Raw genomic sequence first — 26407 nt, 5'->3', positions numbered from 1 at the left:
TAAGGTCAATTCTTTTTATGATATGTTTTATAGAAATATCAGTACAAACGACACATTGAAGACTTAAATGTGCGGAGCTCAGAGATTAATGAAATTATCATATGTATCGACTGATATGACGCTTACCGCTAAAAGAAAATCTCATCTTTACTAGACACATAAATAATAAACTAAGAATTTGATTTCAAAGTATGACCACCTCTACTAATCACCCAACCTTGTTCTCTACTGTGTTTTTTTTTTAAGCTGCCTATATAAATTGATCGGATTTGCTATTTTGAGGTTGCTCTCCAGAACTCTTCCTGGCGAACACTTGACACGTGCCATGCAGAGGGAACGGAGAGAGTGCTTATCGCGACGAGATGAGGTGAGCTCTAGCCTCTAGCGCTGCCCAGCCGTGGCGAGCTCTCGCCGCCTGTCAAGGAGCCTGGCCGAGCTCACGCCGCCTCGCCAGATCGTCTATTCCCCGTCCACTCCGTGCTCCCTCCCCCTTTCCTTTGTTTTCTGAGTTCATTTGAAATTTTTGAAATTGAAAGTTTGTTCCGATCAATAAAAAGTTTCTTCCGGTGGATTGATAGTTCTATGAATCAATAGAAAGTTTTGAATCGAAAGTTTTACCGAAGAAATAGGAAGTTTTCATGCGATTCAATTGAAAGTTTTGGAATCAACTGAGATGTTTCAAATTTTTCACACATGTGGTGAGCTATGAGCACGGGCGATAGGAGGAGGCAAGGGGTGAGGAGAGGAAAGAGGAAGAAAAGACGTGTCCGTTACTTTGGGTTCTTGAGCGACCATGGCTGCCCGGGGGGGCAGAGCGGGATGTGAGGCGGTAGATGGGCGCCTGCATCGGTTGGACGGAGGTTGAAAAGGGGAAGAAAGAAAATGAACAATATGTCACAATGTAGCGAGTTGAGAGGTGTGCCGTAAACTTGGGTTGGGGAGGGCGGCCGTGAAATAGCACTCCCCTAAATTGATTGGTCTTTTCTTAAACATATTTTTTGCAAAATTCTTTTCTTGAACATTAATCTCATTTTATCCATTTTCCTCAAACTCGTATCCACGCCCCCTTTATTCCGTCGAAATGGTTCGATTAAAAAAACTAGCAGCAGTTTTTCTCGACACCGTCTGCAACTGTTGTATGCCTGTACCTGAGCTCTCGAAAGAAAAACATGATGTACCTGCATCGAATCTGGACTACGTCAATCAGAAACTCTTCGAAGTAGAGGTCACTCCACATTCCATTCTCCTCATGTGATGGACGTAACGACATGAGTAATGCTGCCAAGCAACACAATCAAATCGGCAGCAAGCTGTGACCATTGTCTCCTCGCCTTGCCGTCCTTGTTCGACCAGTAGTTCCCGGAACAGCGAGTCTTAGCTAGGTCAGATATTTGAAGCCTTCAAGATGTTCGTACGCATGAACTGCTGAAAAACAGCCTGAGTGATATGGATTGATTACGGTGCATGGAATAGTGGGAAGAAACTAACTAATCGTGCTCTTTTTAAGGTTCCGACGGTTCTTTAGGGTTTCTATTTACTTAATTATTGATGCGTCATGGATGAGTATTATATATAATGATAATCTTATCTAATCATGATTTAGACCCTATTTATTTACTACTTCTGTTTTTTTTTTTCTCGTGTTAGAAGATAAAAGTCAAAATCTCAAACAAATGTGGTTGCTGAAAAGTGGTTTCTGAAAAAATCAAAAACCTACTTCTAGAGAAAATAAACTATAAACTAACTGAGATTAGCTTTTATAAGAAGTTATGTGCTGAGAAATTAAAAATTTATCATAAAAATCAATATCTAAAAATCCAAAACAGCTTTCTAAAAAAACTAAAAACATAACTTTTAAAAAAATCAAAAGCAAAAACAACTAACAAACAGACTCTTAAACACAAAGGCAACTAATGATCCTATCTCCTAGGTTTCATACCACTGATTCCTTGATATACGGTAGCCTCGCAACTGCTGTTCTTAGGTCTAAGGCCCCTAACATGACACCGCCCTCCCCCCATACAGCTCGTCCTCGAGCTGTGATGGTGGCCCAAGCTCTTGGTGTGGCGGAATCGAATGCGACGAGGACTCTTGTGCGTGCCCAGCAGACTTCCAAAGAAGATTGCCGTTGTCCAGTATTGGTGAAGATAGCAGCACATGTGGTACATTATATGGACATGTTCTACCACGAGATGGTCGAGATATGCAACATGAGCATGTACCCCCACTGGCCGCTGATGTGCATGCCTGGTGCCATCCATTGGCAAGCATAGACAGCTGTAACACGACCTCATGTGAAAGATGCCACGGCGGACGCGCACGGGCACTCCGTAGCTGCATCACTGCCACTTCGGTTCGCTACCACGCGGGCAAAGGAAGCAGCAGAGCAATATCACGGCCGGGGATAGCGCGGAGTACTGGATGGTGATGTTGCTCTTGCCCTCGGTGTTGAAGGAGAGCAATTGTGCTCCGCGGAAGGTGCAGTAGCGACGAAGAAGGGCCATAAGACCCAGAGACACAGCGGTGAGGACAGAGAGGTGACCAGCGGACCACTTGATGAAGCTGGCGGAGGCCTTCGGCGACGCAACAGTGTGCCAAGCCGCGCGCGAAGACAAAAGGAGCGACGCGGCTCCCAATGGCTCGTGCAGGACAACGCCTCTTTGCTGTGGGGTCGTCAGGGCTGGAGCGGGGGGAAGGTGCTATGGAGGAGCCTCACGCCGGGCAGATGCAGTAGTCGTGCGGATGCAGGCGGTGGTTGATGAAGTCAGCCAGCGGTGCAAGAGCGTAGGAGGCCACGCGTTCGGATCCCCGAAGCAGAGCAAGAGGTGGCACCAGGGAACGAGCAGCTTGAAGTTGGGCGACGGGAAGTCGGGCGACGGGCAGTTGGTCGATGGATGAGCAGGGGATCCAGTTGGGCGGCAGGTGAGCAGGGGATCATATCGGGCGACGGATGGGCAGGGGAAAAAGGTAGTCGGGGAGCTAGGGTAGAGACGGGCCGGTATGCCTGAACGGCGGATAAGGCAACGTGGTGACTTGGCACGGCGGAGCGGCCGAATCCGTGCACCGCACGGGTGGGTAGAGCTGGAGGTGGCGCTGGGTGAAGGAGCGGTGCCCCGGGGGCTAATGAGCAGGAGGCCAAATCCAGTGACAAGAGTGGATGGAGCGGATCCGCTCGAGTTCGTGGTGAGCGGTACTGGCCAGAGGAGCCGCAGTGCAGGGTAGACGACGTCGAGCGACGCAGACACATGGAGAGGCCGAGCGGAGGAACGGTGGCGATTGGTTGGAGAAGTAGCCCGGCGAACACGAGGCAGCATTGATGGATGAATGGTGGTAATCGGGCGGCGCTGCAAATCCACGTGAAAGCCGTGCGGCGCTGGGCTAGTCGCCGTGGGCACCGTCCACCATAATGTGCTCCTCACGGAAGAAAAAATCGTCAAGGTTTAGGTCCATCACATCCTCTACAGTTTGTTCCTCACTGAAGAGCCAATTGGCATAGTGCTACGTTGAAAATTCGGTATAGTGCAGATTGTGGAGGCAAGGCACCATGGCTCTGAAGAAGTTGCAAATGGAAAATTATGGCTGGTGACTAAATCTTGTCGTTGGTTGTAACAGAAGCTGTGATGGGCGAGTAGGCGCTGAATCAGAGATCTTTGATACAAAATGATATGAATTGAATATGATAGATAGAATAACAGGAAGAAATTGACTAATCGCTCTCCTCTTCGAGACTCTGACTGCTCTTTAGAGTTTTTTTCTTGCTTAATTATTGATGCGATATGGGTGGATATTATATAGCCGGGCAGGACTCCACTAACAAATCTAATAAATCGTAACTTACCAAATCTGTGACAACCTTATATAACCATAACTTAAGCTCAAAGGCAACTAATTATCTTATCTCCTGAGTTTCCTACCGCTGACTCCTAGCTGTGCGGCAGCCTCGCAGTGGCCGTTCCTAGGCCTAAGGCCCATAACACTGAGATACCTGACTGATCAAGTCAAGATTGGGCTGCGCTAGAAACTGTCTCCAACCTCGCAATACCGCAGGAGAATCCAAACTGTATGGACTTGGATGGTTGGTCTTGCTCATTTTTAACCTTCAAACTTGCGCTGACAATAGGCGTCAATATGGATTAAGGTCTGTTTGGAACGCAGGGATTTCACATGTTCCAAAGAGGCCTTAAAGCTTAACTGTAAACTTCGTTAAGTTCCTAAGCTTCTTCTAGTACTGTCACGATGAACAGATGTGACATGCCTTCACGAGACAAATGCAGAATGAACCCCCCTCCCCCTACCCAAAAAAAGACGAAACAAATACTACGAACATCTCCCCAGAAAAAAAAATACTATGAACATTTTGAAGATTAACATCGTTTCACAATTTGCATCCACGAACAGAAGATAACAGAAAAGAATCTCTGAGACCGATCGCTCTGACAGGTCAAGGTGAAATGCTATGGAAGTCATCGTCCATGTCGGCCTTCCGGAGCGCGCTCTCGACAATGTGCTCAATCCTCGCCGCCACCTCAGCCATTGCAGGCCGCCGCTCTGGCCGCTCATCGGTGCAGTCCGTGGCCAGCTGCAGCAGCCGCATCATGTCCTCCTCGACGCGCTCCTCGACGGCAATGCTGGCGTCGAACACTTCGGCCGTCCACTCTTCCTGCACCACCGTGCGCACCCACTGCGGCAGGTCCACGCCGTCACTCATGGGCACGGAGTTTGCGGGCGGTCTACCTGTGAGCAGCTCGAGGAGCACCACGCCGAAGCTGTACACGTCCGCCTCCTGAGACGCCCTGCGCGGGTCGTTGACCTCCGGGGCGCGGTACCCGGTGACACGCTTGAGCGGCACGTGTGCACCGACGAGCTGGACGAGGCCGTGGTCGGTCACGTATGCTCCGTCGCGCGCGTCGGTGACGAGGACGTTGGATGACTTGATGTTGCCGTGGCACGAGCCGGAGCCGGCGCCGTGGATGAACGCGACGCCGCGCGCGGCCGCGAGTGAGATGCGCGCCCGCGCTGTGAAGTCGAGGCGCGCCGGGCTTGCGCCGTTGTTGCCGTGGAGAAGGGAGCAGAGGCTTCCGGCGCCAACGAAGTCGTAGACAAGGAGCTTCTCCTCCCTGCTGTAGAAGTAGGCGCGCAGCGGCGCCAGGTTCTCGTGGCGGAGCACGCCAAGCGCGGCCGCCTTGTCACGGAACTCCCGTTCGGGGATGGGCGCCTCCCTGAGCCTCTTGACGGCCACGACGGCGGTGCCGCCCTCGAGCGTGGCGCGGTACGTCGTGCCCAGCCAGCCCTTCCCGATCACCTCGGCCGACGCGTGAAGCAGAGACTCCAGATCGTACGGCGTATCCGGCGCGCCTCCCAAGAACACGAGCTTCTTGGCGTTGCCGGCCACGGTCTGCGAGGAGCGCGACCGCTTCGGGCCACTCTTGTGCACACTCGCCACGGTGACCGACACCGGAGACCCGTCCACGTCGACGTCGGCTGTCATCTCCGCGGACCTGTCAGCCTTTGTCCTCTGACACCGGAAGCAGAGGAAAAAGATCACGGCGATCAACACCAAGAACGCCACGACGGAACCCGCAGCGATGCCGGCGATTGCACCGCCTGAGAGCTTTCCGCTCTTGCTGCCATTACCAGCGGCCGGAGGAGACGGCGGCGGCAAGGGTGGCGTTGGCGGCGGATATGGAGATGGCGGCGGGGGGTTCGAACATGGGCTAAGCGGTCCGCCACAGAGCCCAGTCCCACCGAAGGCGCTCGCTGGCCTCCGGGCAAGCGACGCGGGTACGGGGCCGGTGAGCTGGTTATTGTTGGACACGTTGAACAGCTGAAGCTTCGGGAGGTTAAGGTCCGCCGGTAGGGTGCCGTTAAGGCTGTTGTTCTCCAAGTACAGAGTGGCGAGCCGCCGGAGATTGTTGAACTCTGGCGAGACCTCGCCGGCGATCCGGTTATTCGAGAGGTCAAGCCGCTGCAGCAAACGGATCTCGAAGAACCCCTTCGGTATCTCGCCGGAGAATTGGTTGCCCTGGAAGTACAAGTACCTGAGCTCCGCGCAGCTCCCGATGTCGGCGGGGATCTCGCCGGACAGCGAGTTGAGGCGAAGCGAGAGCAACCGTAGCGCCGTCAGATTGCCGACGGTCCCGGTCAGCAACTGACCGGAGAGGCCGGCCCCGGGGAGCCTTAGCGCGACGACGCGCGGGCCGGCGGCATCGCACCTGACGCCGCGCCACCCGCACGGGGATGCCGCGGACGCGTTCCAGGGTAGCCGCGGGCCGACCGCGGCCCGGAAAGCGAGCAGAGCAGCGCGGTCCGCCACGAGGTCCGGCGCGGCGTGGGGGACGAGAGCGGAGCACCACAGCGCGGCGACGAGGAGGACCGCGCCGACACCGTCGAGCGGCCGCCGCATTGCCGGCCGGCGATCGGCGAGACGACGGCGCACAGCACGGTACAGGACCAGCTCGGTATGTAGGCAGCTAGCTACTCGGTGCAAGCGCGCCGCAGAGGCGAACGAAGCCAGAGGGATCGTTGGCGACAGCGCGAACTGCCGCGACAAAAACCGTTAAGCGAAGGTGCAGTGTGCACGGAGCTACGAGTAGTATATAGTGACGACAGGAATGTGGCGTTGGAAGCTAGCAGTTCGGGCTTTGCAGGAAGGAGACGATGCGCAATCGCAATTGAGTCGATGTGATACAGCTTGATCGATGGATGGATGGATGGATGGAAGGAGATGGATGCAGCTAGCAAGCTGGAGGAGCAAATTGCACGGCGACGCCCGGGGCGCTTTCCATTTGGACGTCTCGGAAAATCCGGAGACTGCGTCTGCTGCACGAAGAGAGCAGGGCATGAGGTTTTATTAGTAGTGGGAGCAGTAATAAGTTGATCGCAGCTCTTAACCACGACTTCTTCGTTCGCTAATCGGTGGCGTGCATGGCACTGCGAGATCGCTACTAATCTTCTACGGTCGGACGTGCGCAGTCGTGGCTGGACCTCGAGTGCGCGCGAGCCAGGCGACACGGCGATCTCATGCCACTTTTTTATGTGTTCTTCACGTGGGAGCGGGAAAGGAAACGGGGTGTGGTCCGGCAGTGGCGCGCGGTGAACGCCCACGCTCTTGAGCCGGTGCGCCGGCGCGGCGGGAGACGGGCTACCATCTCCCCGATCGATCAGGTTTGTCACGTACGCACGCAGGCTGCGCCGTTTGGGGCCAACACGTACGAGTTTGCTAGCTGCTGACCACACTGCCGGTTGACCGCCGCGGCCGTACCATGCCCAAGGCTGCGCGTGCTGGAGGAACGCGTGATCGAATCGCCTTGTGCTGACCGATGGTGTTGAGGCGGCCGGCTGGCTGGACGGAGAGGGACCTCGTGCACAGCTAGCTATGCCCGACTGCAGCCGGACTGGGAGCGTTTGGCCACTCGTTCACCTTTGAAGCGGTCTTGCATCGGCAGCCCAGCTGGGGCAGTGCGACCTGTCTGTTTCCTCCTATAGCTTTCGACCTTCTCCAGTCGGCGAGAACGAGAGAACGGGACTCTGGAGCAGAGACCTCTGAAGCGTGGTTTCATCCACCTAGTTATTGTGACAATTCTCAGACCACATACATTTCTCACTGTATTTTTCTTTTTTTCTTTCTTTTTTTGCGACGATTCTCGCTGTCTTTTTCGCGGTCTCTTCGTATTGGAAGGGCAAATGGTCTAATATCCTTGACAACTTCAAATGGTCTGAGCGTTTGAGCGTAATGGAAGAAAGGTACATGCACCCGGAAAGGGGTTTATTACTCGAACCGGCTAAACGAGCAACGCTACTCTTGTCGAAGAAGCAATGGACGTCGTTAATCTGAGCGCCCCTTTCATCTTGTGAAATATGAGACCTCGAGAGCAACAAGGCAACAACAAAAATAAAGAGACACTGGTGATTACGGATGGTAGCTAGACTCGTGGGTTTAGATCTCCATAGGTTCTGCACCAGCTGATGCAGGTTCGGGTTTAAAATCCTGCCCACTGAGTCTAGCGGCAGATTTGATATTACTCCATGGGTGATCCATGGGTACTCGAAATGACTTTGAAGTTTGATCAAGGGGAGTCTCAGCTCAACCTAGTTCATCACTAAACCCTAGCCATCTAAGACTTATTTGGCCATTCATAGTTTTGCTGGACTCATTGCCTCATACGGTCCCTCCTGCACCTCACTTGCTGCCGCCGCTCAATCGGACTTGGCTCCTCCCGCATCCGCGCACGCCCGGTGATGCCTCCTCTGCCTCATAGCCTCCTACCGTGCGCCCGCCCACCTTCCATCCCTCGCGTTGTGCCACGCACCAACACATGGGCACCTCCTCCTGCTGCTCCACCTCCACCCCTCCACCACACCCACGATCATCAAGCTTGTCCAGGCCTATGCCATGCTCCCCTTTGCGCATGTCATGCTTGACTCCTCCCCCGACTACATCATCATCTTCTTTGGTCGCACCGCGCCATCCCATCCATAGATCCACACTGGCATGCCTCCCCTTCGGCCGCGTCGCGCCTTCCCATCCACGAATCCACACCGGCATGCCTCCCCTTCGGCCGCGCCGCGCCGTCCCATCAACGGATCCACACAGCCACCCTTTCGGCCTCGACATTCACAATGAGCCTTGGAGCTTGCAAATATTCCCATGATGATTATTCATTGTTGGTGTGTTGTGTTGTGTATGTTGTATGCATTGACATGCCATATTATACTTTCCTAGCTCATATCATAGATTACAAACAAAGTTTAACAACTTAATTCTATTTGCCTAGTTTAGAAAACTAGAATTCATCGGAAAAACAAGTTGTACAGAAAACTACCAACTAATAACATGACTTATGTATAGTTTATGCTTAGACAGTTGTCTTAGTATTGTACCCATCTTTTTCCTCATTAACCCAAAAAAAAGAACAAACACATATAACCTGATCAAACAAATAGTTAAATGACAATAGAACCATCTTTACCTTTGTGCAAAAGAGCAATATTACTCCTTAGGTTTGCTAGAACTGAGGGATTCTCATCCAGGTAGTTGACAGCAGAAATAGCAGTAGTGGCAAGATAAGGTGGCTACAAAATTATATCTCCTTGACAAGCCCTGAAAGATGATTGAAAGATGATTGATTTGTGCTTATTTTTTTTGCAATAAATGTTTTTAGGGGTTTTGTAAGCATTCATGTTCCTATGTATACATATTTTTGTAGATATTCATGTCCCTTTAAGATGTTGTGTACATATTGAATGGAAAATTGCTAGATCAGTTTGTATGCACTGAATTTGTATGATCTGAATTTGTATGAATTTTGTATGCTACTATGAACTATGTTGCAATTGCAAAGTGAGGCAATGCATTGCCCACTTCTGAAGTTTTGATATGGCATGTAAGTTGGTGGCTGGTGCCCTTTCTGTTGATATACGTAGGGTTTCAAGTTTCATTCATATTGCTTGGAAGAGGACAAATGGGTTTTTATTCTAATATGGCATGTAAGATTGTAAGCTGGTAGCTGGTGTTTAGAGGGTTTTATTCTGTTGATAGGGGTTTTATTGTTTAAGTGCTGTTAATGATTTTATTACTTGACTTTTATTGTTGAACACATGCATCACAAATATTTTAACTTGTCTTCTTATTTAGAATCAAACATTTATTGTTTTTATTGGTTGTAATTGCTATGCATTGCTCCAATCTGTGCTGCACTTGCTCTCTGTAGTCAGACCCAATGGGTCCCCATCAGGTTTTGGGTCCCTCCGGGTTCAGGTTTAGGAGAAAAATTTAACTCGTTTAGCAATTTAGGTGCGGGCCAGGTTTTGAGTTTCGGGTTTCATGGTTGGTGAGTTTTGGCTCAACCCGCACCCGACCTGACCCGTTGCCGCCCATATGGTTCGATCATGTAGGGACAAAACTTGCTCCCTCCAATCCAAAATATAAGTCTTAATAGACTTCTCCAAATATACCAAATATAAGTTTATCATAACTATAATACACATTTTTGCTTCGTTCTTCCATATTAGCCCCTACTTAATACCCTAATCAATGCAGTAAACTTACCACTCACTTTAACTCTAGCAATAGTTGATGGGTAATAAGGTCCTTGTACCATCCTCTGTAATTCTTGTGCCTAGCTCCAAATAGACTTATATTTGAGATCAGAGGGAGTAGCATCAATTATGAAAAGTGTGACATGTGGAACCACCTCTTGGTATGATGATAGAAGCGTGAGGGTATGACTATTCATCAATGTTAAAATCTTGTTGCTAACGATTTACGTCCACACAATACTTTCAAAGGTATTACCTGTAGACGTTTGATAGGATACACTCGCCCGTGAGTGTAGTGTGCGTGTGTAATGGTGTATGTGTGTGTGCGCTCCACCTTTTAATAAAAAAAAGAAAAGCGTGTCATGTAGTAAAGTTAGAGAGGGGTTGCTTGCATCGATTGCTCGCATAACCATCCGTTCACTTTAATGCAGCTCCGATCCCAACCTGCACCTGGTGAAATGGAACCGTCGAGCGGCCTTATCCAAGCAATTTTCTTTTGACTTTGGAGCTTTGGATAATTTTCTTTATCACACTCATGCTAAGCGGAAGTCTCATATTTTTCTTTCCTTCTTACCGTGGACTCAAACAATCTTGATTTCCTTTTTACACTCTAGGAATCCGTTCGCACTCGAACAATCTTGATTCCTTCTGCACCGGTGAGTCTTATTTTAACGTAGGTTACTCTCAGTTTTAACTTTTTGATGTGCAAGATGAGCCAAAACTATGTCGACACGGAGTGCAGCCTGGGTAAGAAAAACGCCGGACGACGAAAGTTAAACCATAGACAGCTCAACCGATTGGTGCCTAATGGTATCTACCAGCTGCTGACGGCCACAGAAAAATGCGGTAAAATATTCCCGTTCACGGCACTTTTCTACACCACTTGTGAAATCCGCATCACGCGTTTCACAGGTTACGAAAGCGATGTCATGTGAAACCTTTCTGTTGCGTTCGCCTTGGGCCGTTACATGACATGTAGGCCACAGTGTCCAGAGGAGAGATCTTGGGAGCCGTCTGATTCTGGTTGTTGCCTACTCTGATCGGTTACTTTGGTTGTTTCAGACGGCACGCGTTGGGGATTCAGTTCAATATGGAAGTTGGGTGCAGCAGCAACCAGCGCTTGTGATAGGGAAATCCTTACCCTGTTGGGTATTTCTTCACCTTCTTGATCTTGGCTAATCATATATAGAACTCCACTAACTCCTTTTATTTTTTTAAAAAAATGATCGAGTGTGCGGTTTTGCTTTTTCTCAGTATTGTAAGAACGAGCAAAAGCCCATGTATTCTACTATATTTTTTGGTTCTTATTATACGACTAGTCAGCAAACATAACACATGGAAACGACCAAGAACGGAGGACTGGGAAAAAAATCTAGCACAATTAATTCGTGCCTTGAAAGTTTGATCAATCTTGAAGCATATAATCAATTTTCTCTTGAAAAACCTAAGATGGTTCGCCAGGGCGTTCCTTTCCCAACTGTTTTGACGACTGCTCGGAAGCCATTCCTGCAGCCATCGCTTTCCTTCGAAAAAAAATAACTGAGTGATTCAGAAACAAAACCCAAACCTCATAGCCCCTCTGACCGCTATATATACCGAGTCACCAATAGCTTGATCCTTTGTAGGCTGTAATAAATTCAGCAAAAGCTTATGAGCTTGTGTTCATGGCAAGATCACCGTTTGTTCCGATGGAGGAGAGGGTGCAGGTGCCGGAGCAAGGCGCCGGAGGAGGAGCGATCAAGGACCGGCTGGTGGAGCCGGAGGTGCTGCTGGTGCACAGCCAGGTCAGGAGGATCAAGCAGGAGGACGAGGAGATCAGGGAGCACCTCCTGAAGCTGCAGCTGCTGGAGACCAGGCCCGCCGGCCGTTTCTACGACCCGGTGGCAGCGCGGCGGGTCATGCGGCCGCTGTCTCCGCTCCGGCGCGCCGGGAACGCCATCTCGGTCGGAGACTGGGTGTAGTTCTTCGCCTCTGTTTCCCATCAGCTACTGCTACCAGCACGTTGTAGATACGTAGGGAGAGCGAGCCATGGTGCCCGTCCATGTTCTGCCTATGTTCATGGGATCGGAGCTTAGTAGACGGTAGGGTAATGGCAGCATCGCCATGTATAGAAAGTAGCAGCACGTTGTGTTCTAGCTGTCTGTTGTTCTTGGTCTTGTATATATGAGGGAGCTCACCTCCTCATCATGTCTGCTGTTGTGTTCTTTGATCTGTTCTACCTGCTCACCATGCGTGGTCTTGTGTTCTTTGACCTGTTTTTCCTTCAGGTTGCACGGTTTGTGTTAGGGTATTAGCGAAAGCATCATCCGTATTAATAAGTTAAACACAATATCAACATATAAGAAATGATGTTTTTTAAAGAGATTTAGCCATCTTGCCTACATCATTGGGGTATATGTTTGTCGTTCCGCGGTTATAGAGGTGATGTATAATATTTATAGGTCCAAAAATAAAAGTCTAATTACAACTCTATTTCTAATCTCATCCAATTACAATTCAAATCTATATGTAACAACTCTTTTATATATATATATATCCCAACAATTTGTCCTGTAAATAAATCAGATTTGGCATACGGGTAATCGTTGGAGCTCAAATTGCAATCTGCCAACGCCGGTTATGCAATCAGGCTATGGCCAACAGTTGCAGAGGAGCCACGGAATGAGGTTGCATAATTGACAAGGAACCGGGATTGGTCATGTAAGCCATTCGATATTGACGCACGTGGCTTAACCAGACCATACCTTTGACGCGCGTGAAGAAGAAGATCTGCAATAATTCAACAGGTTTCCCACCTGGAGCCGCTGACGCGGCGGCGAGGAGAAGAATCCATCGACCTGATCTCCATGTCGCGGCAGCACTCTGGCCCTAGGAGTCAACATCAGAAAGACAATTGAGGCACTTTACTATTGAACAATTCGAGATAGATCAAGATTGTCCTATAATTGGGAGATAGTCTCCGGGCACAAAAAATATCGGCAGCTCTTGTTTCAGGCGGGAGAGAAATATCAGTGGCTAAATCTGCATCATCATTTGTCACATTCGTCCCAAGAAATCGGACTGCTGTTCAAGTTGTCCTTCAGAACACTATTACTACCGTCAAGCAGATGAGAGTGCGAGGTCTGATGTTTTGCAGTAGTATAGATTCATGCATATGCGTCATGGAAATACGACTGTGAGGCCATTTTGAGGCTTCAAGCAAGAGGCAGAGACTAGATTCTCTGCGAGGTCAGTATGTAATAAGATTTTGCGAGCAGTCAGACAGGAAAAATTACAAACGCTTGTGGGTAAGCAGGAATTCAGTTCTTACCGGACCAGACCAATGATCATTTATTTACTGGTCAGGTGGCAAATTGTGTTTGGGCCTGTTTAAATGCTATCCTGAGCTCAATGCCTGAGAAAAAGTGGTGCCTGAAAGTAGATTGAGATTCTGATTATTTCTGCCATACCAGGCACGCTTGAGATTGGATTGTTTGGTTGGTGACCTGAGCCTGAGATTGAATTGAGTGATACTATACTAGAGATTGGATAACATGCCATTTAGGAAATAAATAAATACTTTGACTAACATGTTTTCATCTTTCGTGAATCGCCACCCATCCAGGTATCACTCAACACATCCAACCAGTCGCAGGCGCCGGAGTCAGGCGTCACTATTCGGTCGCCTGAGCCTGGCTGCACGTGCCTGCGTCATGCAAGGGTGCCAAACAAACAAGCATCCGGCGCGTCTCGGGCATGATCCTAGTCAGGCAGGTTCTCTCCCATGCATCAACCAATCATGCCCTTAGTCATTGCCTGCTTACTGAAGCATGCTTCGGGACTTTGTTATGACAAAGCAGAGATTGGTTCGTTTGGAGCTTCGAGGAGCTGAAATGCGTGGCAACCAAGAAGATGATCGATCACTGAAAACATAATTTGCTTCTTCTGCACCAGACATCGAGATGACAACACCCAAGTCTCAAATCTCAACGAGCAGCGATACATTAAACTTACAAAGACCTACTCTCCTTCTCCTCCAAGGCAATTCATCGAGCCAAGCCAGACGACTTGCGCTAGAGCCTGAGACTACCGCGGCCTTCGAGGACCTGGGCGGCGCGGCAGCCGGCGTCGCCAACTGCACGACGGAGAGAGGATGGAGCGCTCGGCGGCCGTCCGATCAAGCTTCCACGGCGAAGGCACGGGCGATGCTCCGGAGCATGCTGGAGATTTGCATGCGAAGCCCTTCCGACCGTATGATCCAGGATGCACGGCCCGGGATCCCTTCTCGCGATGGGCTGGGCCTCATGTCTCGATTATCTTTCGCGATCCATTTCCAAATAGGATGGGCCTCAAGTCGCGATTGCCATCCACGATCAGAAGCTTTGGATAGTGGACTTTTTTTTATTTTAACCTTTTTAAAATTAATATATTAATAATAGCCCTTCAAACCCTAAATTTTCGATAACTAACCTTTTTTATCACGCCAAAGTATCTGATTTGACTCCCCAACATAGTCACGTCATATTCATTGGCGTGACCAAAGTAGCCACACTGACGAAAACCCCGACGACTTTATACGTGGGTTCGACGTGGCAGCCTGAGTCACGCTAAATTGGTTGGCGTACCTCGGGTGAACAGTATTTTCGCGGATAAACAGTATTTTCTGCGGTTTTAATTGTTCTGTTTCCGCTTTCTCTATTTGAGCAGTGGGGTTGTCGTACTCTAAAATTCATGAAACTTTTTCTGTATGTCCTATAATTCATGATGAATCCATTTTAAAAGGATTCACCTCAATACCACATCTAGGTTTTAAAATAAAAAAACTCCAAAATCTAACCCAACTGCTCAAATAGAGAAAACGGAAACAGAACCATTAAAACCGCAGAAAATACTGTTCACCTGAGTCACGCCAACCAATTTGGCGTGACTCAGGCTGCCACGTCGAATTCACGTGTAAAGGCGTCGGAGTTTTCGCCAGCGTGGCCACTTTGGTCACGTCAATAAATATGGCGTGATTACGTTGGTGAGTCACGTTAGACACTTTGGCGTGACAAAAATGGCTAATTTCTAAAAATTTAGGGTTCGACGGGTTATTATTAAAATATTAGTTTTAAAAAAGCTAAAATAAAAAAAAGTCCTGGGATAGTGTTGGGTGTTCTCGGTAATTTGGTTGCGTCGGCTTGCATGGTCTCCGGATACGTAGTGTAGGCGTTTGCCGTAATGTCTATGCGGCTGTTCTGCTCAGAGCCATAACGAGAAACCAATTAAAATATACGTTGATTTATATATGATAAGTGATTAATAGGTTAATTGATTTGTTTTGTTGAATTTTAAATTACTTAAGTTTGGTTTGAACATTTTCATTATAGATTAACTGAGTTAAAGTTAAAGAAATATGTTAGATTTTCTCATGGTGTGTAGATGACGCATATAACTTAGTGATTGATAGCGGGTGATCTGGACTAAGTGGATGCTTAGTAAAAAATGATCAAGCAGATTGGATAGAATCAAGTGTGATCCTAGTTGTACACGTAGAGATAAATAAAGTATGAAACAGATGAAGAAGACGGCGTGTTGACAAAGTCAAGCAAAAAAGATGCCGGTGCAAATGACAAGGAAGTCTGAGGGATCGGGAGCGGGAGAGACTTGCCGGCGGTCAGCATTGTAAGACGGAGTACACGTGTCGATATCAGAACGCTTGCTTAAGGTGTAAGCAAGTGACGAGTTACGTTTTAAAAAGCATGCAGAGAGTTTCACGGTTAGGTCTCAAAACCATGGAGAGATTGGAGGGGTATGGGGTACCATCGTGAAGCTTGTGTCGAGACAAAACTAGGTTGTAAAGGCGCCGCGTTCGTTCGATGGACGGAGCAAGGAATGAACTAAAATACCCTCGGTGGTAGGTAGGAGTATAATACAAGAGAGGAGTAGTTTGGTAACAAACTAGAAAACTTAGGGGTCAAGTTTCCTAAGCCTATAAATAGATGGATAGAGCTATGAAAAAGTTTGAACTAGCCACTTGAGCCTCTTGTGCCACCTATTTGAGAGTCTATTGCTAGGGTTTTAAGTAGAGAAAGATGAATGTTTAGCTTATGTAATAGGTGAGAGTTTTTGAAAGAAAAATCCTTTTAATCCATCTAAAATAGGGCTGGTCTCTTTGAGCAATGATGTTTATGTTTTTGTATATGCTTGAATTCCCTTTTTTCTAGTCTTTCTCTGTTGGTTTTCTTGCAAGTTTGCAAGTTTTTCTTTTTTGGTTCTGATTTTCTTATTGATTTTTGTTTTTATTTTTGAGCTGCATTTTTCACCTATGTGAAGTAATTTTTCTTATTGCTAGAGGCATAAATGTTCATAAATACTCACGTATTTGAGAGAGTCTTGAATCATCTTGCCTCTAGACTATAAACTTGGAGTTGCTTCTTTCGGTGACTATTTTTTACTTTGTTATTCATTCAAGTTTTAAGATTTTGTGCACAAAGACACATAGAATGGTCTTGAATAGGGCATATGATTCATATTCTATCCGTAGAATCATATTGCCTTGGAACTTTCTTTTTCGTTTTGACTCTCTAAAGTTTATGCTTTCGTTTATACATTTTTGAGGAACGTTGGGTGAATAAGGAGTAGACCATCTATTTCGTAAAAAATTGTAAGGCACCTATTCACTCCTCCACTAGTTGTCTATCTCGGTCCTACAATTGGTATCAGAGCCGGTTTGATCATTTGTTGACCCTAACCGACTTTGTGTTCTGTAGGCGATATGGAGAGAAGTGAAAAGATTTTTTTGTTTGATGATGAGAATTTTTCGTACTAGAAGGTGCGCATGGAGACTTATCTTCTAAACCAAGGAAGTGCAATATGGGAAATAGTTGATTCGAACTATGCAGTCTCTGCTGCTCGCACGACTCAGGTTAAAATCGAACAGTATGAGGCTAACAACAAGGTTAGAAATATTTTGTTCACAAGCCTAAGTTAGAATGAGTTTGACTGGATCCAACATATGCGTACTGCCCGGAAGATCTAGACTACTGTGAGTATCTTTCATAAAGGCCTAAGACGCTAAAGCACATACAACCAAGAATATCAAATATTTGTACAAAGATCCGCTGAATCTCTAGATGCTATGTCTGTTCACTTTGATGGAATTATGAGAAATATTAGATCTACTGGTGTTTTGCCCTACTCTGATCATGAGAGGGCGATCAAACTTCTCTATGCTCTCGATCGTAGCACATGAGAAGTGAAGATCTCAAGTATTAAAGAGTCGCTAAGTTACGACACGTTAACTTGTGATGAACTCTTCAGTAAGCTCAAGTCTACCGAGATAACCAAGATAGCTTAGATAGGCCTCGAAAACCCCCTACCTTAGAACATGGCGTTGGTTTTCGGACCTAATGGTGGCAATCAGTTTGGAGCTAGCTATTCTTGTGCTAACACTTCACCGACTGGTTTTACTTTGTCTTCCTTAATTTCTATCATAGAAGAGTAGGTGGATGCACTGGATGATGAGGACCTTGCTCTCATTATGAAGAAGTTCATCCGCTTCCACAGCAACAGAAGAGACTAGAGGATAGGGAGCTCTCGTGCTTGTTTTGAGTGTGATGATACCACTCACTTTAAGGCGGATTCCCCCAAGCTCAAGAAGAGAGAGGACCGTGAATACGACTCTGACAAGCACAAGAAGAAGAACAAGAATCCCTTCTTCAAGAGGAGACACGACAAGATGGCCAAGAAGGCGGCCAAGGCGGCTTCTAGGGTGCTCGTGGCAGCTCTCAGCGACATCGACACCTCTTCAAGTGAGGAGGAGAGCTCGGAGGAGGAGGAACCGCAAGTGAAGAATAAGAAAGGCCAAGGACTTCACCGGCCTCTACTTTATGGTGGACGACAACAACAACAACGACCTCGACTGAGGTACTACCTTCCTACAACCAGCTTTCTTTTCAAGTCGATACCTTGAATAATGCTCTCGTTAGCCAGGATAAGTTACTTAAGAAAGTTGTGCGTGAGTTAAAAGAGCTTAGGTCTAAGTATGAGCTTAGGCCAGGATAATACACTACAAAGCCTTTACAAAGCCTCTCTCAGCACATATCTACCCGCTAAGGTTTCACTGCCACGTGACTCTACCTCAACAACGGAAGCCTCCTCTTGAGCCTTTTGGATCGTAAGACATCGTCCATTCACCGCTCTTCTACCTTATCTACACTATGCTAAGAGTAAGCAATTACTTGGCTAGACCTGTCCCATACCAGGCTTGTGGTTGTACTGTAAACATAGAAATGTCACCCCACAAACCGGTCCTTAGATTTGAGCAACACTACCACTTTCCCAACCATACTTCTCATCATAGCGCCTACTCAAATACCTATAACATGTTGCTAAAAAAATATATTCCGTCATATTTTATCATTGTTGCTAGGACCATTATCAAGTTTGTGGAACAATTATCATGATTACCATTCCAAAGCAATGCTAAGCATCATCTACCCATCCATAATCCAAAACCATACTTTGGTGATAAGGATGATAAGGGAAGACTTGGGTAAAGCATAACTCTTAGAATTCCCAATAAAATTATTAGCATGGATGTTTGTAAAACAAAATATTTAAAATCTGGGATAAATGATCAAGAACACAACTTGTCTTCACTGAACTCAGTTGGGTCTTTAAAATCCTAATCCTGCAGACCTTCTAGCTCCTCCTGAACGTTAGCATCTACTCGTAACATACGCAAAAAAACAACAACACATAAACATCAAGATCCAAAAAGAACAAAAAAATCACACAAACAAATATCACCACTCACAAGATTACACTATTCTGGACAATTCGGCGAAAGAACGGGTCAGAACGAAGCTACGGTTGACAAGTTATGATTTTCTAAAGATTAAAACAAGACTAGAAAGATTTTCTACATATGAAATTATGTTGCTAGAAATTTTCTAGAATTCTTCCAAAGCCATCTATAATTTTCTGTGATTTTTTTGGATTTGTCTAGCATTTATTTGAATTATAAAACTATTTAAAACTATTGAACAGAATTAAATAAAATATTAAAATTATTAAACAGTATCATAAATTAATTTCCTAATTATTATTATTAGAATTCTTTTTATATAGAAAAACTATTTATTACGCAATATTTACTATTTATGACCTTAACAAAACAATTAAAAAGAAAAGAAAAGTTGAATGGGCACTGCATGCTGACATGGCACGACACATGAGACAATATCACCGACGTGGCATCTGACTTGGCAAGTGAGGTGGCGGACCGGCTGACTGGGTTTATGTATACCACGTGGCGCTCTTGGATTGGATCACAAAAGGGTACGCAAGCTTCTAATCTTGGTCGTTGGCTCGGGATCGAATGGCTCCGATGCTTTGGCTCTCGGCTCTGGCGAACCGACGACGGCTCTTCCTGCGGTGGCACATGGCTGGAACCTCACCGGAACAGTGCTCCGGTGAACTAAACTCGACGACGAGTGGCGAAAAAGGATCAGGGCGTCACGGGGAACTCACCTAGGGCACACGTCGACGTCGAAGAGGCTCCAGAGAGGCTGGCGACGACGCACGACAACTTGAAGCTTCAGAGCTCGTTTGCGAAGGGCTCCGGGCGTTGATTTCTTCTCAGCGAGTTGGGCAAAAGCTTTAGGATGATCTGGGGAGGCTCTAAGGTCGCATATTATAGGCGGATGGCTCTCTTAATCGCTAATTCGACTCGGATTTGAAAAGGGTGACGGCGGCAATCCGAACTCGATTATGAGGTCTCAAACGCACTCGAGTCTCTATCTTTTGGGCAAAAGCTCGCGCATAGCTATGGGATTCTTCCTCCTTTTGATCCATTACTCGCCTCTATCTCTATCCCGTGGATTTGGTTTGGATTTCGGGCGGCCGACAGATGAACTCAAGTGCATATCACGTGATTGGCTCGTGCTTTAGCAAAATTGGCATAGGCTTGAGCTTCTAGATGTCACGACGAGTCTGTTTCGCGGTTAGGTGGTTGACCCTCGGTTCGGACACTGCAACGGCGATGCATGCGATGGTGGCCGGCTGTTGACTGGTTCGTTCCGCAGGGTGATGGCATGATGCCATGGCCACGATGGGCTTTTGGCTGCTGGTGGGTGTTACTTTAGGGCTGAAGAAAAATCCGGCCCGACTAAACTATATATATTCATGTATAGCTTATATATAATAGATTTGTTTTGCAAAAAAGTTAGATATTCAAATGAATACCCTTGCATCATAAGAGGTCCGCCCATGCTTGCAGCCACGACAAGACACCGTGAACGTAACTCACTCGTGTTTGTGCTCTTTGAATAGGATTGTTGTGGTGCGGGAGGAGCTGTCGACTTTGGTGGACCAACTACATGCGGTCGGACCTGAAGCGTGATCTGCTGTCGGAGGAGGAGGAGAGGATGGTGATCGACACTACTACAAAAACTATTTTTAGAGGCGATTGATAACTCGTTTTTACAGACATTTAGCGCATCCTCCTGTAATCAAAGGCCTGTGGAAATGAATGATTTCCACAGGCGTAAAAGAGCCACCTGTGGAAATCTATTTTCACAAGCAGTTCCTTAAGTGGGCCGCATGTATAAACTGATTTCCACATATGGTTCCTTAAGCGAACCACCTTTAGAAATCAATTTTCACAGATAGATTCTTAAGCGGATCGCCTGTAATAATTAGTTCCCGAATCAATATTTTTTTAATTCAAAAATAATAATTTTTTTAACCGACCATGCACCCCCACGGTCACGACGTCGCAAGTCACAAGTCATGCGATTTTTCACGTGAAATACGTACACGTGCGGTTCTTAGCACTCGAACTCGGGACTACTCAGCTCGAGCGAACCTTACTTACCATCCCACCAGAGAACTGCTAGAGATACTAACACCGTATGTAATCCTTTTGATATCTTCTATCCGAAACTTCAAACCATTATTTGAACCTCTAAATGATTTCAAATGAAAAACTTTTCAACTACAAAGTTGTAGATCTCGTCGAGGGCTACAATTTTTATATAGATTTTGTGCTCATCCGACTTAGTATGAAAAAGATATGAATTATTTAAGATATATTGTCAGTCATTTCTACAGGCGGTTCCTTATGTGAACCGTACGTGGAAATGACCCACTTTCACATACGGTTCACATATAAAATCGCTTGTGAAAATAATCTTTTACACAGACGGTTCCTTATATTAACCGTCTATTATAATCATCATATTTTTATAGACGGTTCATGTAAGTAACCGTCTGTGAAAATATATTTCTACAGTTGGTCCATAACCACAGCAGACCTCCGCTAACTACGCAGACGGTTTTTCAAATAAGCCACATGTAAAAATGCACTCTAGATGTCTCGAAAAATAGTTTTTTAAGTAGTGTGACCTGCATGCGTAGCTCGGCAACTGGTGGTCTATACTCTAAAAATTCATCCCATATAACACTATTACAGCATCCTCTTATACTATTACAATACTATTTATTTTTCTATATCCAACAGCTACTATATTTCCTACCTTCTACTACTCTTCTCCTCCCTCCGAACCCACAGTCAACCTCTATAAACAGTATTGCGGTTGCTACAGTGTTCCAGTAAATTTGGAATAACAGCTTCTCCCTTCTCGACACTGTAGCACCGGATACTGCATTTGTTGAAGAGCAAATCTGAGTGTTACAGTGTTTCAGAGGTGCCGTAGTAGTGAAAACCTCCTCCTTGAAGATGGCCTAAGATCGCGTCGCATCTGCTGGGGAGGACGGACAAGATCAAGAACCACTGGAACACGCACATCGAGACAGGAAGATGGACATCGACCCAGTCACCCACAAGCCCGCTCCTCCCCTTCCCCCTCCTGCTCAGCAGCCGGAGGAGGATAATACCACCGTAACCGCCGCGTCGGGTGGTGAGCACGAGGCGTTCTGCACTGACGAGATGCCCATGGTGCATTTCCTGGACGACATCGACGTCGTCGGCGCACCGCCCGCGGCCAACAGCACGGTCAGTTCGCCCGAATCTTCCTCGTTGTCGTCCTCGTCGTCCTACTCGTCATGGACGGCGAGTGGCCGGAGTGGCTGCAGATGATGGAGTGGCCGGAGCCGATGTTGCTGGGGCTGGAGTGCTGGACGACGTGGTCACGAGCCCGGCGTCGTGGGAGTTCGAGGACCCCTTCGTCACGTACCAGAGAATCGCATTGTTCGATCACTAGGAGACATGGAACAACAAGCTTGAGCTCTTCTGAAGTAATGGCCATTGGCGTTGGTCCCTTCCCCAGGGCCTGTGAAAATCAGAGGGCAGGTGAAGCGTCTTAACCCCCGTAGGAGCCGCTGTTACATGTTAAATAGGCAACAAATCGCGCAAGGATTTACATGGCTGTAACAACTTGGATAGAGTCAGCCGGGAGTTCTTGACTTCTACAACAAACTACAACTGCGCAAACAGACTCTAGAACTCCAAGCCGATACTTATCTCTAGTTGTTACAGGTTACAAGATAAACACGTACAACTTATCTTCTAACAGCCTCCCTCAATCATAACCTTGTTAGGTTAAGATTGACCTTGAAATTTTCCAGAAGTCGAACTGATAAGGCTTTAGTGAATCCATCTGCAATTTGATCTCCAGAAGGAACAAATTCAATTTCTAATAGACCTTGAGATACCCTTTCTCTCACAAAGTGATAATCAACTTCTATGTGCTTGGTTCTAGCATGAAAAACAGGATTGGCTGATAGATACTTTGCTCCAATATTATCACACCATAGCTTAGCAGCTCTTGGGCTATTAACACCTATTTCTCGAAGTAGAGTTTGAACCCATATTAATTCAGCAGTAGTATTAGCAATAGCCTTGTATTCAGACTCTGTGCTAGACCTTGATACCGTAGGTTGCTTACGAGCACTCCAAGAGACAAGATTGGACCCTAGGAAAACTGCAAATCCTCCGGTAGACTTTCTATCATCAACATTGCCAGCCCAATCAGCATCAGAAAAGGCACTAACCAAAGTAGAGCTAGATTTGTGTATTTTAAGCCCCAACTTTGTACTTTGTTTCACATATCTGAGAATCCTTTTTACAGCTGTCCAATGGATTGTAGTAGGAGCATGCAAAAACTGGCAAACCTTATTTACTGAGAATGCAATATCTGGCCTAGTCAAAGTCAAATACTGTAACGCACCTACTATGCTGCGATATTGAGTTGCATCATTAGATCCTAGTGGTGAACCCTCATGTAAAGATAATTTCTCACTAGTAGAAAGAGGTGTGCTCATGGGTTTGCAATCTGACATGCCAACCTTTTTCAATAAATCTGTAGCATATTTTTCTTGAGTTAGAACCAAACCGTTACAAACCTTATTCACCTCAATCCCAAGGAAATAGTGAAGATCACCAAGATCCTTGAGTGCAAACTCCTTTTGTAGATCCTTCAGAAGTGCTGATGTGGCCTTTTCTGTAGAACTTGCTACTATGATATCATCAACATATACAAGAACAAACATAGTAATGCCTCCCTTGTTATAGAAAAATAGAGAAGTATCAGCCTTGGAAGATTTAAAACCAAGAGCAAGAAGTTTTACACTTAGCCTTGAATACCAGGCTCTGGGGCCTTGTTTAAGGCCATAAAGAGCTTTGTCAAGCTTGCAGACATAATTGGGCCTTGCAGAGTCTTCAAAACCTGGAGGTTGATGCATGTACACCTCTTCTTCTAATATCCCATGCAAAAAGGCATTTTGAACATCTAGTTGCCGAAGGTTCCAACCTCGAGAGACAGCAATAGATAATACAATGCGAATTGTAGCAGCTTTAACAACTGGACTGAAGGTATCTTCATAGTCTATGCCATATCTTTGCTTAAACCCTTTTGCAACAAGACGAGCTTTGTATCTATCTAAGCTGCCATCAGATTTTCTTTTGATTTTATAAACCCACTTACAACCTATTATGTTTCTTCCTTTTTGCGGGGGAACCAAGTGCCATGTTTTATTCTTCATTAAGGCTAAATATTCTATGTCCATAGCATTTTTCCAATTATCATTATTTAAAGCTTCTTCCAAATTTTGTGGTTCACCAGATGAGGTGAAACACCCATACCTGATAGTGCCGTCAGTATATACCTTTGGTTTGCTGATGCCACTCTGAAGTCTTGTGTGAGGCCGATCAGTATCAGTCATCGGCTCCTGAGTTGCCATCCCGTGACCTGTATTGCCTTCAGGTTCATCGCACTCTTGTGGAAAATTCGTCGCTGCCTCCCTGCGGTTGCTGTGGCCAGAAGATGTAACCGGCGTATTGACAACAGTTCCTGGCGCAGGGACACAGGAACCCGTGCTGTGACTTGCCTCCTCCTGATGAACTGCATTGACTGGAATTTGCACCTGGTTTGCGTCATCATTGGCAGCAGGATTAGTGGCATTAGCAGGGGGCAATTCAGGCCCATGATCAAACATACTGTTAGTCCCAGAAATAGCCGTATTGGGGTTCAAAAGACTGGGAGATAAAAGAAGAATTTCTGAACGTAACTTTGCACCTGCATTGGAGTGCAACTGAGAAAAAGGGAACACATTCTCATCAAATGTGACATCACGGGAGATGTAGATCCTACCAGAAGAAATATCTAAACATTTGAACCCTTTGTGAAGAACACTATACCCAAGGAACACGCACTGTTTGGAACGAAATTGCAGTTTGTGGGTGTTGTATGGACGGAGATTAGGCCAACAAGCGCATCCAAAAGTGCGTAGAGTAGAGTAATCTGGTTTTTGGTGGAAGAGTCGATGAAAAGGGGTGTCATGGTCAATAATTTTGCTAGGTGTGCGATTAATTAGATATGCAGCAGTCATGAAGGCTTCATCCCAGAATTTTAAGGGCATCGAGGCATGAGCAAGAAGCGCAAGACCAACTTCTACTATATGACGATGCTTTCTTTCAGCAGATCCATTTTGCTGATGGGCATGAGGACAAGAAATATGGTGTGAGATGCCTATTTTATTGAAAAAGGAATTCAACTTTTGATATTCACCTCCCCAGTCGGTTTGAACAGCAATGATTTTTTGATTGAACATTCTTTCAACAAGGTTTTGAAAGTCATTGAATTTCTGAAAAACCTCAGATTTAAACTTGATAATATAAACCCAAACAAACTTGCTGTAATCATCTATAAAACTAACATAATATTGTTTCCGACCGACTGACTCGGGTGCTGGACCCCAAACATCAGAAAACACAAGTTCCAATGGAGCACTCGACTTGCTAACAGATCTAGGATATGGAAGTTGATGAGCTTTTGCTTGCTGGCAGGCATCACAAACAGACATTTTATTGGACTCAACCAGACACGGAAGACTATTACTAGCAACCACTTGGCGAACAATAGACGATGAAGGATGGCCTAAACGTGCATGCCACTGCAACAAGGATGGCTTCATTGTTCCAAAGGCATGCTTTATTGAAGGTGCAGGGAGAGGATACAGTCCATTGCGACATTTCCCTTTAAGAAGTGTGCTCCTGGTTGCCTGATCCTTAATTAGAAAGAAGTCAGGATGAAGTTCCATAAAGGTAGAGTTATCTTTGGTGAAATGATGAACGGAAACGAGATTTTTTTTAGCCTTTGGAACATAAAGAACATTGTTTAAATCAAGAGTACGGCTAGGGGTATTAACAGTAGATTGACCAATGTGACTGATTGCCATACCTGCACCACTAGCGGTGTGAATCTGCTCGCTGCCAGTGTATCTGTCTCGAGTTGTCAGCTTCTCTAATTAGCCAGTGATATGATCAGTGGCACCGGTATCAATATACCAGTTGGTGTCGACACCATAAGAGTTCATTGCTGCAGCAACATGCTTCTGGTCTGGTACGAAGTCCTCTTCAAATCTGTGCCAACATTCAAGCGCAGTATGACCTGTTTTGAAGCATACCTGACATTGTGGCCTATCATCACTCTGATAGTTGTTGTTGTACACAGGACGCCGGTTGTTGTTGGAGTTGCCGCGGCCTCCCTGACGCGCAGCCGTGTTGTTGCTGGTGTTGCCACGACCACGAGCAAGTGGACGACCACGTCCACGACCAAAGCCGCCACGCCCACGGGATCCTCCACCTCGGCCTCCACGGCCAGCCATGTTGGCCGAGCCTTGCTCAGATGGGTGGAGAAGATCTTGTCTTGTCTCAAAGTTGAGCATCTGGGAGTATAATTCTCCCAAGGTGATCGGTTCTACTCTTGCAACCAGAGCAGAAACAAGCGGCGTGAACTCTTGGTCCAAGCCGGTGATGATGTACTCGACCATCTCCTCGTCATCGAGTGGTCGTCCGGCTGCCGCCATGTCGTCGCCGTAGCTCTTCATCTTGGCGAAGTACTCAGCTACGGTCGAGCTACCCTTCTTAGTAGTGGACAATGCA

At 46.6% G+C, this 26407-nt stretch overlaps 2 protein-coding genes and 1 non-coding gene across 3 annotated transcripts; 1 reads left to right on the top strand and 2 right to left on the bottom strand.

The window, feature by feature from the left end:
* Positions 1-4351: 4351 nt before the first annotated feature.
* LOC133901998 (probable inactive receptor kinase RLK902) lies at positions 4352-6819 on the bottom strand. The gene has a single exon (XM_062343562.1). It carries the CDS (start codon positions 6401-6403, stop codon positions 4442-4444), a length of 1962 nt encoding a protein of 653 aa, XP_062199546.1. The 5' UTR covers positions 6404-6819; the 3' UTR covers positions 4352-4441.
* Positions 6820-11646: 4827 nt separating this feature from the next.
* Positions 11647-12284, top strand: LOC133901159 (uncharacterized). Its single transcript, XM_062342430.1, has one exon. It carries the CDS (start codon positions 11703-11705, stop codon positions 11997-11999), a length of 297 nt encoding a protein of 98 aa, XP_062198414.1. The 5' UTR covers positions 11647-11702; the 3' UTR covers positions 12000-12284.
* Positions 12285-26174: 13890 nt separating this feature from the next.
* LOC133902603 (small nucleolar RNA Z247) lies at positions 26175-26313 on the bottom strand. Its single transcript, XR_009906928.1, has one exon. It is a non-coding gene; the product is annotated as a small nucleolar RNA Z247 (small nucleolar RNA).
* Between the last annotated feature and the right edge of the window lie 94 nt (positions 26314-26407).

The sequence above is a fragment of the Phragmites australis genome, chromosome 20 (genome assembly GCF_958298935.1).
Source record: "Phragmites australis chromosome 20, lpPhrAust1.1, whole genome shotgun sequence".
NCBI classification, from domain to species: Eukaryota; Viridiplantae; Streptophyta; class Magnoliopsida; order Poales; family Poaceae; genus Phragmites; species Phragmites australis.
Note: the sequence above shows the minus strand (reverse complement) of the source record. Positions and strands in the feature narration are given on the sequence as shown.

What these genes read in the sequence shown, in the direction of transcription:
- LOC133901998 (XM_062343562.1), bottom strand. Translation starts at nt 6,403, where the DNA reads ATGCGGCGGCCGCTCGACGGTGTCGGCGCGGTCCTCCTCGTCGCCGCG.
- LOC133901159 (XM_062342430.1), top strand. Translation starts at nt 11,703, where the DNA reads ATGGCAAGATCACCGTTTGTTCCGATGGAGGAGAGGGTGCAGGTGCCG.